Source organism: Podarcis gaigeae, assembly GCF_964106915.1.
Source record: "Podarcis gaigeae genome assembly, chromosome: 7".
In the NCBI taxonomy this organism is placed as follows: domain Eukaryota; kingdom Metazoa; phylum Chordata; class Lepidosauria; order Squamata; family Lacertidae; genus Podarcis; species Podarcis gaigeae.
The window spans coordinates 21138954-21152997 of record NC_139683.1 but is presented as its reverse complement, the minus strand read 5'-3'; the positions used below and the strand labels follow the sequence as shown (position 1 = coordinate 21152997).

At 44.2% G+C, this 14044-nt stretch overlaps 1 protein-coding gene across 1 annotated transcript; it reads right to left on the bottom strand.

Annotated features, from left to right (window-relative positions):
- Positions 1 to 2005: 2005 nt before the first annotated feature.
- Positions 2006 to 14044, bottom strand: ABRA (actin binding Rho activating protein). Its single transcript, XM_083749299.1, has 2 exons — positions 13249 to 14044; positions 2006 to 3938 (listed from the first exon to the last, which is right to left on the bottom strand). Exons 1-2 carry the CDS (start codon positions 13983 to 13985, stop codon positions 3476 to 3478), a joined length of 1200 nt encoding a protein of 399 aa, XP_083605425.1. The 5' UTR covers positions 13986 to 14044; the 3' UTR covers positions 2006 to 3475.

The following is a 14044-nucleotide window of genomic DNA, read 5'->3' as shown; positions in this document are numbered from 1 at the left end:
CCCAGTGAGGACTGAGAATGTTCAGTGGCCGCATTCATAGACAATGAACTGAAAACAGGTTGGAATGGCTATTTGGGGACATTGTCTAGGAATATTCCACTTTGCAATATTTTGTTCCAGGCCCCTCTTGGATTTTATTTAACAGTAGTTCCATGCTTCAAATTCTTAACCTCTTGTCAATGGTTGGGATCAGGGAGGGAGGGGTAGGACACATGGTCCATATTTTTGTCATGAGATTTGAATTGCATTGTGTTTCAGCTGCTCTCCCCGACACCCATGTGTTTATTCTACCAGTATTTGGGGACAATTGCATCCATATTGGAATAACAGAGAACTGAGAAACACTGTGGGGTATTCAATAAAGTTTTACTCAGAGTAGACCCATTGAAACTAATGATCGTGGCTAGGATCCATTAAACCCAGTAGGGCTACTCTCAGTGAAACTTAATTGAATGCCACCCCTTGTGATAAGGTTCTAGAAATTGGTGCCCCTGCAAAAATGCTATTTGAATTTATTGGTTTTTCTTGCCTACCAATGCTTGGCGGAGAACCTATTTCTTCTGAACTTGAAGCATAGAGGGTGAAAAATCCAATATTTTGTCTTTTCATAATAGACAAATTACCGTATTTTTCACCCTATAGGACGCACTTTTCCCCCTCCAAAAATGAAGGGGAAATCTATGGGGCGAATACAGGCTTTCGCTGAAGCTTGGAGAGCGAGAGAGGTCGGTGCGCACCAACCCCTCTCGCTCTCCAGGCTTCAGGAAGCTATCAGCAAGCCTGGGGAGCCCGCGGGAGTTCCCGCAGGTCTCCCCAGACTGCGGATAGCAGCCTGCCGCCAGGCGCACAGGACGCCCTAAAGCAGAGCGCCCCTCATGCCAGGCAGACATCTGCAGCATGGGGAGCCCTGCAGGAGTTCCCGCAGGGCTCCCTAGGCTGCGGATAGCAGCCTGCTGCACGGAGCGCGGGGCACGCTGAAGCAGAGCGCCCCGCGCTTCGGGCAGACATCGGTCAGCCCCACAAGCTCAGGGGACAGCGGGGAGGCGCAGTGCCGCCATCCCGCTGTTCCCTGACCTGGTTTTGGGGGAGAAATAAAGGAAAACATTTTTTTCCGTTATTTCCCCCCCAAAAAACTAGGTGCGTCCTATGGGACGGAGCATCCTATGGGACGAAAAATACAGTACTTTCCCTAGTATCATTGTAGACAGTATTAGGGGTCAATATTATCTTATAAAGGCCCTTTGAAATTTTTACCTAGTTAGAATCTTCCTTTAACCCAACAAAAATATTTTTCATTGTAGCTGTATGCAGAGTTCGTGTTGATCAATACTTATTGATGATTTTATCTGCAACTGCAGAGTTCGCATTGATCAATACTTACTGATAATTTTGATTGCAATTGCAAATCTTTTCAAGCATTCTCATCTCAGGGGGTTGCTAGACTTATGGTAACTCGAATCAAAGGAACTAAGATAACTGACAGCTATGATATTTGCATGGAATGTCCATGTTCAGAGGTGATACAACTCTGGCTACTGGTCATGGGTAGGGCTATTCCCTTCTGTGATGCTTACCAGTTCTTGGTGGGCATTTTGCTGGCTGAGATGGACCTTGGTATGATCCAGCAAGGCTTTTACATTTTAATTTAGGATTAACCCCCTCTGATTGTTATGGTGAGAAATTTCGGTCGTGGACCCTCTCCAGTGACTCAGGAGAAATAGGCAACAGTTGTTCTGCTTTCTGCATGTCACAATATAGTATAGTAATCAATAAGCAATACCTTAATGAATAGCTTCCAATCTGAATAATGCAATGGAACCCACCATGCGTGCGCATAAAGTTTTCTCCAGTGCTAGTCCTGCTCAGAGTAGATCCATTGAAATTAGGACATGACTAATTTAGGTTATGATTTCAGTGGGTCAGCTTTGAGTTGGACTAGCGTTGGATTCAGCCAGAGAGTGTGTGTGTATAATGCTTTCTTGCTAATGTAAAAGAACAAGAAGAATTTGATGATTGATGGTTTTTGTATTTGGCAGAAATAGTATCCAACACATTATTTTTTGACAACTTAGCCTTGCGATCTGCAGACTGGGGACACTTGTGACCCCATTCTAGAGAACTACTGGTACTCAAAGCAGCTTTAAAGTGCCCACGCCTCTCTATAGAACCTAAGCAAATAATGGCATTATAAAGGGCAAACAATCTTCAAAATGAAATCACATATAGAGAGAGCTGAAGTAGTACATTAGAACTCAATCTTGCAGTCTCAAAAGCAATCAATTTTTTTGTTCAAGGAGAGTATTGCCTTTTTTCACCACTTATTTCAAAGCACATTGTTTTGCAAACAATGTTAGTATGCAAATCTCTAAAGTCTCATTCCATGCCTATATATGTAGGAAATTTATTCCTTAGCAAAATAAGGAATTTACTGCAAATAAATAAGTTTGTATTGTGATTCAAAACATTTTCGCCAACCTATCTGTAATGCCTGAAAAACACTTCTGACAATATTAGCTTCATGACTGAAAATAGTCATACATCATTTTTTCTTCTGTGAGAAGATGTGTGATCTTTCAGTTTGAAAGAGAACATGGGGTAGGGGGAGATTTTGTTTTGGTACATTTTAACATTAAACAGTAAAAGTATAAGACTGTACTGTTTATCCGGAGGCTATCCCATACATTTTTCAAGCACTTGTCAATCAGCGTCATAAATACATAGTTATAAAAATAAATAATTAAACACAGCAAAATAGTCCAGCTATACATTTTGAAGCAGCTACAGGTTGACTTACATAGTGTGTAAAATTGATGCCATCCTGAAGTTTATAGTGACTTAGTTAATATAAATGTTTATAGTGCACAGTTTATATAAGTAATGCTACAGTATAGTTTATTATACTTAGTCTAGGAATTATTTCCCTTCACCTGAAATGTCATGTAGAAAGAATGCCATAAACTTAAGAGTTCAGGCCCCAGTTTCCACTGATTTAGTATTAAAACTGAGGTATCAGGGTACTTGAACATTACTTCCAAATGTTAATAGATAAATTTGCTGCTGTCACCCCTCTTAAACCCAACAAGCATACAGTATCTATTGAACAGATGCAAAGCTACTTGCATTCTGATAGAATAATGTGCACTTCATTCCCTTATATGCTAGTCTACTCTGTGTAGTTCAGCCTTATAAAACTGGCTGAAGAAGCATGAACTTGCTAGTAACATGTAGACATTACTTAACAGGAGGAGATTCTGACTATTTCTATGATGCAGGCATTCAACATAATGTCCTCTAGCTATTATGGGTTACAGGTCCCATGATCTGACCAATGGGTGTGCTGACTGATGGGAATCGTAGTCCAAAACACTGGTTACCCCAAGAAGAACTTGGATGTCTCATCTGGAGTAGTCAACATATAGTTGACCAGAGTTACCAGGAGCTGATAGCGCTTTGGCTTATCCCATGAAGAATAGCATTATTCTAGCAAAGTTATTATCACATGGTCATCCCGGCCTTGCCACAACATTTCTCCTTCAAAATCCAGCATCCCATGCTTCCTGGCCCTCATGAGTATTCCAACGACCTTATCCGAAATACGGACATATCTTTCAAACAGGTCGCCAAAAGTGACTTGGATCTTGCTATCACGGCGGTGCCGAGCCATCGTTCTGATGATGAAGCACATGTCTTTCATCTCTCGGTGGATGTGGTCCTCCGCTCTCTTGGCCCTTTCTGCTGTTTTTGTACCTTCTTTAGGACGGCCATAGCCTTCATCTCCTTTGCGCAGGCGGGTGGACATGGCCAGGTCGTAATCAAACTCCTCACTGAAGGGGTTGAGCTTTTGTGTGATCATGTGCTCATCTGCCCAGTCTTCCCATCTCCCTCTCAGATTGTGGACGGGGCTGTATTTCTTGGAGGCCTTGACGTTTCTGTTTGCACTGAAAGAACCAAGAAATAGATGGTTTTTGAACTGCATTAAATGGCAACGGAATGCCTTTTAGTACTGCTCATCTTTTGCTTTAAAGGGCAGGCCACTAGGTGGCATGTTATCACCAATTCTAAAAGTCACATCTTTATAATAGCTTCATCTGAGCATGCTTACAACTGTCTCCTTGCCATCTCTTTTATCTTGGAACGCCAGATTTTGTTCAGGATTGCATTATTACTATTTTCCTGTCAAGAATAATAACCCTTTATTTAGCTTATTATTTGCTGTATCTGCACGGTCCTTTGTCCCATGAGCTCAGGCGGAGGGCAACCTTACCTGATGGTTTCAACACACCTTTGATGTAGTTTGGCTGAAAGTGAATGATGGTCCCAAGGTCACCCAGTGAGCTTCATGGAGCAAGCTTGGTTTTCCCCCCTGCTCTGAAAGGTAGGACCTGAACCAATGGCTTCAAGTTACAAGAAAGGAGATTCCGACTAGACGTTAGGAAAAACTTTCTGACAGTAAAAGCTGTTCGACAGTGGAATGGACCCCATTGGAGGGTGGTGGACTCTCCATCATTGAATGGTTTGTTTTACTAGAAGTTGAATTGCCACCTGTCATGGATGCTTTAGTTGAGATTCCTGCATTGCAGGGGGTTGGACTAGATGACCCTCGGGTACTTTCCAACTCTACAGTCCTACGATTCAATGATTCTGAGTTCCAGGGCGGACATCGAAGCACTCTAGCCACTATACCACACAGTGCTGTAGTATAATAAAACATACATAAAATCACACATTTCCTGTGTCAGCCTGTCCAAATCGAAAATTCTTCACAGTTCCACTGGAAGATCCCAAGGAAACAAATTTCACTGTTAACGGCACAGGAACCAAAAGCATCTCCGTGCCCACGGAATCTTAAAATTTGGTACATTAAGGGCTAAGATATCATGATACAGCTGGAGCGTTCCTTTTACACCTCCTCTGGCCCAGTAGAAAACTACACCTCCCATCTAGACTTCTATCTCCCAATCATCTTTGCCCAGCCCATGGGGAGTTGACAGGGGTGGTATAATTCCAACCAAAAGTCTTCGATTCAGCTAGGGGGTAGGGCTGCTGAATGAGGAGGCTGTGGCACTGGAGCCCACCTGGAGCTGAGGCTCACTGGTAGCCCTGTTCCACCATTTGAGGAACCCTGTCCGAGGGAAATGCAGCCCTTGACAGCAAAAGGGGCCACTTGCTCCTAGTTTTGTCCATCCCTCCCCAGCTCCTATTTACAGCCGTCCCTCTTCTGAAAACGCTGCTCTGTTTTCCGAATTCCTGGACAACCTTGCAGGCTGGTTGCAAGCTTTGAATACTTGGAAAGGTCAGCCCGAACAGCATTCCATTTGCTGAATGTCCCTCTGTTGTTACAAGTCCAATGACAACATATGTGAAATACGTTAAGTGAAATGGTACTCCTAAGCTTCAGGGAGGGGGAAAAACCCATTATAGCTCACCAAAGCACCTATATTCTGAACCTTCTTTCTGATATCTTTGCTATCTGCTCAGTCACGCAGAGGGCAGATGCAGATACAGTACAGCAGCTGTCCTCTCCCAGTCTCCCGGTCTATGACTTCTTAGGCCTTGCGTGCCTTCCCTTCCTCCTTGTCTGATTCCTGCAAAGTTACAAAGGCTGGAAGCAGTGAGGGAAAGGAAAGCAGCTGCAAAGATGCCTTAAGTTCCGGATCCTATTTTAAAACTTCTGATTGCTTTGTGCCTCTGACATTTGCTCCCACCCCCTCCATTCTTCCCACTTAGTTCTTTTAATCCTCCTTTCAAACTAAATACTATTATCACCTTCCCATTTTAATCTTCTCCTTAGTGGGCTAGATTAGCACCACTTGTTTTGCTTTTGGTTTGCTGCTTTGACACCCAAACATAATCTAACGCCGACTCTCTCTTCCTTTCTCATAGGAATCTTCTGCTGTGACACTTCCTGCCTCTGTTTCCCTTTCATATTTCTTTTTTCAATTTTTCATTTTTTTATTAGAAAGGGCCAGCTGAGTCCTCTGTACTATTAGCAGCCTAATGCTGGGAAAAGTCAATTGATTGGGTCAGAAGTATTATCAGAAACAAAACGGGGACTCACAGAGCATCACCATCGCTATGGCCACAGGCACACTGCAGAAGCATCATCGAAGGGACCACTTTAAATAGTCATGGCTTCCTTGTTGTCCATTAAGGGTGCTGAGAGTTGTTAGGAGACTCATATTCTCCTCACAGAACTACAGTTCCCAGAATGCCTTAATCTTTACAGGGAACTCTGAGGATTGCAGCTCTGTGAGGGGAATAAGAGTCTACCAACAACTCCCAGCACCCTGACTAAACTCCTGCTCCCATAATTCTTTGGGGAAAGCCATGACTGTTTAAAGTGGTACCACAGTGCTTTAAATGTACAGTGTGAATGTGGCCTATGCAGTGCCAGATTACCAAATAGGCAAAGCATGCACTGACTTATGCTTTTTAGGGGCTTGGTGACAGTGGATCAAAATAATATTGATTTGATCTTGAAAGAAAATTACAATCAAGATTTCTCAGCTCAATATTATCCCACTAGAGCATGAGCACAAGGGGGACCATGAGATTTTGACTGCCATGGGGCCTCCACAGGGTTTAATCCAGCACTGGACTTCTCCTTGAGGCTGGTAGCATTAGCAGACATGGAACCCAAGGGCATTTACCAGCAACTCTAGACTACAACTTCACATAGTCTGAGGCAGAGGCAGGAACGTGTGGTCCTCTAGCACGTCCCTAACTGTTGGCCATGAACTACTGTTCAGCAACATCTTGAGGGTCAGGGAAGGATCTTTGTGTTTCACAGCTATGTGCCATTGAGAAGGGCACTAGGCTGCTCTAGACCTTGTGGTACATGTCAGGAGTGGACTGAACTGAATTCTGGTGGAGCTGGATGCAAACGTTCTACTCTCCACCCAAACTGCCTGCAGTGAAGCCAGTAGGGCTTACCCATTACTACAGTATATAGCAGTGATCTTGTCCAAAGCCACTGTGGTGTATGTCAAAATAAGAACAGGGAAATCTGAGTTTAAACCCCAGTCATCCATAAAGCTCACTGGGTGTCCTTGAGCTAGCCTGGGCACCATCCCAGAAGCCCTTTTTAGTGCTTTCCGCTCACACAATTACAGTCACACTGGAGGAAGAGCAAAGGTATGTCTGCTGGACTTGTTTCTGCCATTATGCGCTCGCTGCCTCCCTGATTTTTTATTTTAGCAGGATGGGGGGAGTCTTAAGTGAGGAGCCTGGGGTGTGTGTGTGTGTGTGCGCGCGCGCACGCGCATGTGTGTGTGTGTGTAGGTTCCTCTTGCAATTTAGAACCCTGTTCCCTAGTACTGTTGTAGGAAGGAAGGAAGGAAGGAAGGAAGGAAGGAAGGAAGAAAGAAAGAAAGAAAGAAAGAAAGAGAAAGAAAGAAAGAAAGAGAAAGAAAGAAAGAAAGAAAGAAAGAAAGAAAGAAAGAAAGAAAGAAAGGAAGAGTGAGTTAGGGGAGAAGACTTGGTTCCATTGAGGAAAGGAAGGTTAGAAATGTGATTGTTATTGTTGAATTTCTGAGAGTTCTTCCAGACCTGTTAACCACCAGAAGGATCAGAACAGGGTGGTGCGATTGGTTTGGTCACACTGGGTGCCACGCTTCAGGGAGCGCCAAAACAATGTTGTAGAACAAAGTGCGAGGGAGGGGGTGCTGAATTTTAGCATTGCACAGGGCGCTGCTTAAATTTGAGAACCAAAAGTCTGCCTGTGATCAGAACAGCAAACACAATCTGAAAGAGGAACTATTGTACCCTCTCTCTCCCTCTCCCTCTCCCTCTCTCTCTTCCTCAAAGGTATGTTTCCCTGCCACTTCAGTGCTAGGCCAGCCATGTGAGAACCAACCATCTGGATGCAAGCCAAGCTAGGCATACTGAGGAAATGCAAAGGTCTTTCAAAACGACCTTGCAGCTACATGGAATTCAAAACTTTGTAGTTCTGTATAAACACACCGGGATTTCTTCAATGCCACTTGCCTGTTACTTTCCTCCAAGGCATTGTTTTTTAAGTAGGGAGGGAAACACTCGGTGTCCTATTAACACAGCCCAAAGTGTCGGTGGTTTGTATTTTGTCCACACCAATGTAGTGCCAGATAGTTACTGCTAGAGGATGGAGACCAAGTTATATTTATTTCTCTTTATTTAAAGCATCTTTATCCTGCCAAAATTAAAGGGTTCACATGAGGTGGCTCTGCATGTGTGACCTTGTGTGATTTAATGCCCCTCCATACAAAAAATAGCCCCTACACATAGAAAGCTAGATGTTAGGGAGGGTTTTAGACTAAGCCATGTTCCGTACCGGCTCTCTATGAGCAGGAAATGGTTGTTTATGAAAGAGGACTGAATTATGTGGGCCTCTCCATTGGCAATCTGGCAGTACAATCCAGACAGAGGTTTATCACTTGAGTGAGAACCAAATTACAGGTAACAGGGGTTCAGTGTTTAGGTAAAGCAGATGCCAATGGGTGCAGATGGAGCAGGAGCGTGTGAGGAAAGGGAGGACAAATTAAAACCCTTTCCAGCCAAGTCTGCCATCCAATTAGCTATACGTCAACCTGTGCTTTTCTACACGTGGAGTAACGAAAGTTTTTGGGGAGAATATTGTGTTTTTCAAGCGGACACTCAGCTGGCAAGGGATGTATTGCAGCCCAAGGGCTCCATTTTCTTTCTCACAGGCAGAATTTCTTAAAGGCAATTTCCTTCATAGGCTGACACCGATTTGAAGGGAAATTTCCCCTCACATGGCAGTCCAATCTCCTCCATCTTTAGTGATTCGCCAGTCTGACTCATGACAAGAGAAAAATCATGAGGTAAAATTAATACCACTGGAACATGTACAAATCAATGCTAATCATTGATGATGATGATGTTGATGATTTAAGGTGGGCACCTTCAACCTCAGGCTCCATGGTGGGTTACAACATAACACAATATTAAAAACAGTTTAAACCAACTTATAATCACAAAAACAAGGTGGATCCTGAACATATACACCTCAAATGTGAAAAGCCAATGCAAAGAGGTGCATGGGCCTGCAAAAACTAATTCTGAGGGCTGGTTTGCCTGAGGCAGTGAGATAGAATATTTATTATTTCATTTTATTTTGACCTCTAAAGAGGTCAAGGTGGCATATATGGTTCTCTCCCTCCTCATTTTATCCTTACAACTCCTCAGTGAGGTAGGCTATGCTGAAAACAAGGGGGGGGGGGAATGACTGGCCTACCTAAGGTGACCAGTATGCTTCATGGCTGACTGACGATTTGAACCCTGGTTTCTGAGATCCTAGGCTACCATCCTAACCATGACTGGATTGGCCTAAGTCTCTTCATTCAGTTGCTCTTTAGATTTTAAAGTACATACTAATCTGTATTAATATATTTCTAGCACACCTTTTAGTGCCAGATCCTTGCAAGGCACCTTTATGGAGGGATGTTAAAAACAAAAGAATTGACAGATATAATAAAAACGGTACCAGAGAAATCCTATGCTGGGAGCCAGCAAAATAAAAATAAAATAAAATAAAATAAATCTTTACCACTTCTGAACAGCCGTGTTAAGGTGAAGCTCTTCAGAAAATATTTGAGAAGTTCATGTGACTCTGGCTAAAGGTTACTTACATCATCACTACGGTTGCATTTTATTTTTAGTGAGTAGTTCGTGTTAATCTGGGCTGGCTCCAGGATAAACTGAATGGGCTGTTTAGTGGAAATTGTATATGTGTGGCAAATTTGACCCTCTTCTTTTCAGGAATAGTTGTGAATTAGCAACGAAGCCATCCAAAGTTACTGGAAATACAGAATAGAAATGTTGGGCCATTGGTCAAAATGAACACTACAGAACTATATATAACAGGAAGTTTGCCTGCTTGGCAATGTCCCAACAGTCTTAATTTTAAGTTTCTAGTTCAAGTGGGTGAGTGGACTGGCCATGATCCTTGACAGCTTGAAGGTTTTACACAGTCTCAAGTGGGTGCGAAAGCCAGTACCCCACTCCTGTGATAGTTTTACACCCTGTTTAAACAGATGTGAATGACTATGCAGGGATACAGAAATGAGTGGAGAAGCCAGCTTGGTAATAGGATGGGGTGGGAAGAGTCCAGGTTGCTCTGGCAGTAAAACAGACTAGATTAGGAGCATTCCAAAATAGATAAATGTCACTTGATTGTTCTCTCCTGCCTCCACTGCAGGACAGGGTATGTTGCTATTTTAGGTCAATTATTTACGTTACAGTGAATGTCCAAAATTTGGTGAGTATTGTCAATATCAGACTAGTATTTCATGAACGTTCAGCAAGGATATAGCCAGCCAATCTCACAAGGGTTGTTGTGATGCTAATGTTTGGGGACTGGAGGGATGAACCCTGAGCTTCTTGTTTTATTCTTTTTGTAAACTGCTATGAGGTTTTTCTGTTTTTGTTTTTTGCAGTCAAGTGGTGTGTGTGTGTGTGTGTGTGTGTGTGTGTGTGTGTGTGTGTGTAAGGAAGCAAACAAACAATATATAAGCTATATCTTTGGGTACATTTCTAATAATTGAATATTGCATTAAAAAAAGCAAAAGTACAGGAATACCTTGGGACTTTGAGGACTCCCAAGACTGGAGCTCGGTTCAGGATTTCAAGGTCCAACTGGTGAAAGCTAAAGGTAAAGGACCCCTGGACAGTTAAGTCCAGTCAGAGGCGACTATGGGGTTGCGGCACTCATCTCGTTTTCAGGCTGAGGGAGCCGGCATTTGTCCACAGACAGCTTTCTGGGTCCTGTGGCCAGCAAAACTAAACCACTTCTGGCGCAACGGAGGACTGTGACAAGTGCCAGAGTGCATGGAAACACTGTTTGCCTTCCCACCACAGTGGTACATATTTATCTACTTGCACTGGCATGCTTTCGAACTGCTAGGTTGGCAGGAGCTGGGACAGAGCAACGGGAGCTCATCCCGTCGTGCGGATTCGAACCACTGACCTTCTGATCGGCAAGCCCAAGAGGTTCAGTGGTTTAGACCACAGCGCCACCTGCATCTCCTCCAGCTGGCAAAGGACCATAGCTCAGTGGTGGAGCATTTATGTGCTTTACATGCAGAAGATGCCAGGTTTGAACCCTAGCATCTCTGGGTGCTGAGAGAGAATCCTGTCTTAAACCCTGGAGAACTGTTGTCAGTCTGTGTGAACAATACTGAGCTAGATAGCCAATGGTCTGACTCAGTATACTCCGGCTTCTAATGTTCCTATGTATGGAAATGATCAGCACTGCAAAAACTGAAAGGTTTTTCAAAACCACCACCCTTTCATCTATGCAGCTGTGTGAGAACGGTGGCTTAAGTTGAAGGGCACTTAAATGAAACTGAAAAGTAAATGTGGGGAAAGTACAGAACTGCAGGTGTCGTGAACCTATCCTATAAATCACTTTCTTGTCATTATTCCTTTGGTGTGTTCAATTGCTACATGACACGTCTGGTGGCAACTCATGTGGTTCAAGCCAAATGCTTTTCTTTCTTTTTTAAGGAAAGAAAATGTTGCAGTCATTATTCTTCTACGCAGGTCAGGTGAAGTGGCTGCACACAGCTATAGGTACTTTGCAGCAGTTTTTCTTCCTGCAAACAACAGATCGGAAATTGTCCCTCTTTCCAGATTTGCATTGTGTGGATAATTGGCATTTCATAAAGGCCAGTTGCCTGGGAGGGGCAGGGCAAAATCCAGCTGTGTGCAGCTTTCTCCTACAGAGCAAGCTAATAAGCATCTCCTTCTGTCTCTCCGAGTGGTTGGTACAAACTTTCGTCCACTAGGATACTAGAAGTAGCTATTCTAACAGTTATGTATTAAAACAGTTGTTTTACTTTGTTTTTAGAGGTGAGTGGCGGGTAATTAATTGTAGAGTATTAGTAGTAACTATCAATCTATCGGGCGTGGGTGGCGCTGTGGGTAAAAGCCTCAGCGCCTAGGGCTTGCCGATCGAAAGGTCGGCGGTTCGAATCCCCGCGGCGGGGTGCGCTCCCGTTGCTCGGTCCCAGCGCCTGCCAACCTAGCAGTTCGAAAGCACCCTCGGGTGCAAGTAGATAAATAGGGACCGCTTACTCGCGGGAAGGTAAACGGCGTTTCCGTGTGCAGCTCTGGCTCGCCAGAGCAGCGATGTCACACTGGCCACGTGACCCGGAAGTGTCTTCGGACAGCGCTGGCCCCTGGCCTCTTGAGTGAGATGGGCGCACAACCCCAGAGTCTGGCAAGACTGGCCCGTACGGGCAGGGGTACCTTTACCTTTCATCAATCTCTCAATCTTTATAGATCTGTCATAGCCGAAGTTTGAGCCCCCTGTAATCTCTCTATACATGCAGTAGATGACAAAATAGGCTGTTTAGCCATGTGACATGTTGGTGGCCACTAAACTCATTGCTAAAGAAAAAGGATTATACAAATTAATGGATGATAGATCTAGCAACAGCCCTAAGGTAGATAAAGCTAAATAGAACATTCATTTCCAGAGGCATGAATATCAGGTGTTGACAACAAACAAGGGCAGTGGGCTGTTGCATCCGTGGTTTTCGTTTGTACTTAATGGAAGCACCTAGCTTACAGATGGAAACATCTGAAAACTTTAACACCAGTGCTAGAGTTACCCAAGTTGGCGGACCCCAAGTAATGTAGGTTCAGGGGTCTTCCAGATAACCTCTTTATTCAGTGGACTTGTTGCAGCAGAGTGTTTTCATCCACTTTAATTGTGCAAACCAACGTTTGCTGTATGCAACTGAACCTCTCCTGAAAACCACTGGCATTCTGGAGCCGTCATGTGACTACATGATTACCCACCAACCATAGCCTAGTATTTTCATTGTTAGGGTTATTTCAAAGACAGTTGAAAAAATATTTTACTGCACATGTTGGTATCTGCTATACCCAAAGGTCACTGGAAACTGCTTCTGTGTGAGGACTCCTTATGGGTCCTTACATGGGCCATTGTGCCGACCAGTTCATCACACACCCAATGACTTATTCTCCACCCACTGCCAAAATGTTCTTGATGTAGCATCATGGGAGAGACATTGTAGTGACGACTGAACATGAGCCCACTTCGCAGAAATGCAAATGGTGTATAAATGCCTTAAATAATAATAAATGCCTTTAATAAATAAAGTATCCATCAGATGGAAGCACTTTCAAGGGGGGGGGGGGTCTCCACCTGGCAGGCTCATTGGGTGAAGCAGCCCTTGTGAAGCCCACCTAGACCTACACTTGGAAAACTCGACAATTACTCACAGTGATGATGAAGGCCGTTTTATCCTCACGGTCCGTATTTCTTGACTACTGTTGTCAGCATCCAGTTTCTCCTCTGCGTCTCCTCCATAACCGCTGTCCTCCGTATCTAAGCTGTCGCTACGGTAATTCTGTAGTTCCAGTTCATCGGCCTTATCTTCCTGTTCCATCTGTTTCCACCCCTTAGTCAGCTCCGACACCAGGTTAGAACACTTCCTCCTCCTTGTAGGGGACATTTTGCCACTAAGAAGCTTATCAATGTCTTCAGTACTCTTGTCTGTTGACGAACACCCATTGTCTTTTTCATACTTGTCACTGAGGAGGCTCACACCACTGCCTCTTTCATAGGCTTTACTTACAATGGTCTTTGTCACCTCTTTGCTTCTGATGTTAAGTTTCTGGAGGGCTTCGTTTGATTCACTTGGGGCCTGCTCTCCATTTTCTTTTGGCTCCTGATGTACTGATGGCAAGGACACTCCATCTTTCGATTGGTCTTTCTTGAAATCGGTTGGTGGTTTGGGAAATACCGTCTCCCTTGGGGAATTCTCCTCAGAGGGCACCCATCCACTGGGCTCCTGGACTTGCTTCGTATGGTGGTCAGATGCCCACTGCTGCCAACCCCGTGCCAAGCTGATGACGAGGCTAGCCGTACGGATCTTTCTGATGGCCCTCTGGGCAGGGGTGTTCTTCTTGAGCTGTTCTTCTGGAGACATTGTGTTGCCTGTGGCTTCTTCACCCATCCCTGCGTTAACACCACTTAGTTAAGGCTGCCCTGTGGCAAGTAACTGGCAGAAGGGAA

Excerpts from the sequence above, each read along its gene's own strand:
- ABRA (XM_083749299.1), bottom strand. The coding sequence starts at position 13,985 with ATGGGTGAAGAAGCCACAGGCAACACAATGTCTCCAGAAGAACAGCTC. Across the intron at positions 3,939-13,248 it reads AAACGGCCTTCATCATCACT|TGCAAACAGAAACGTCAAGG; the intron begins GTGAGTAATTGT and ends TGGTTCTTTCAG.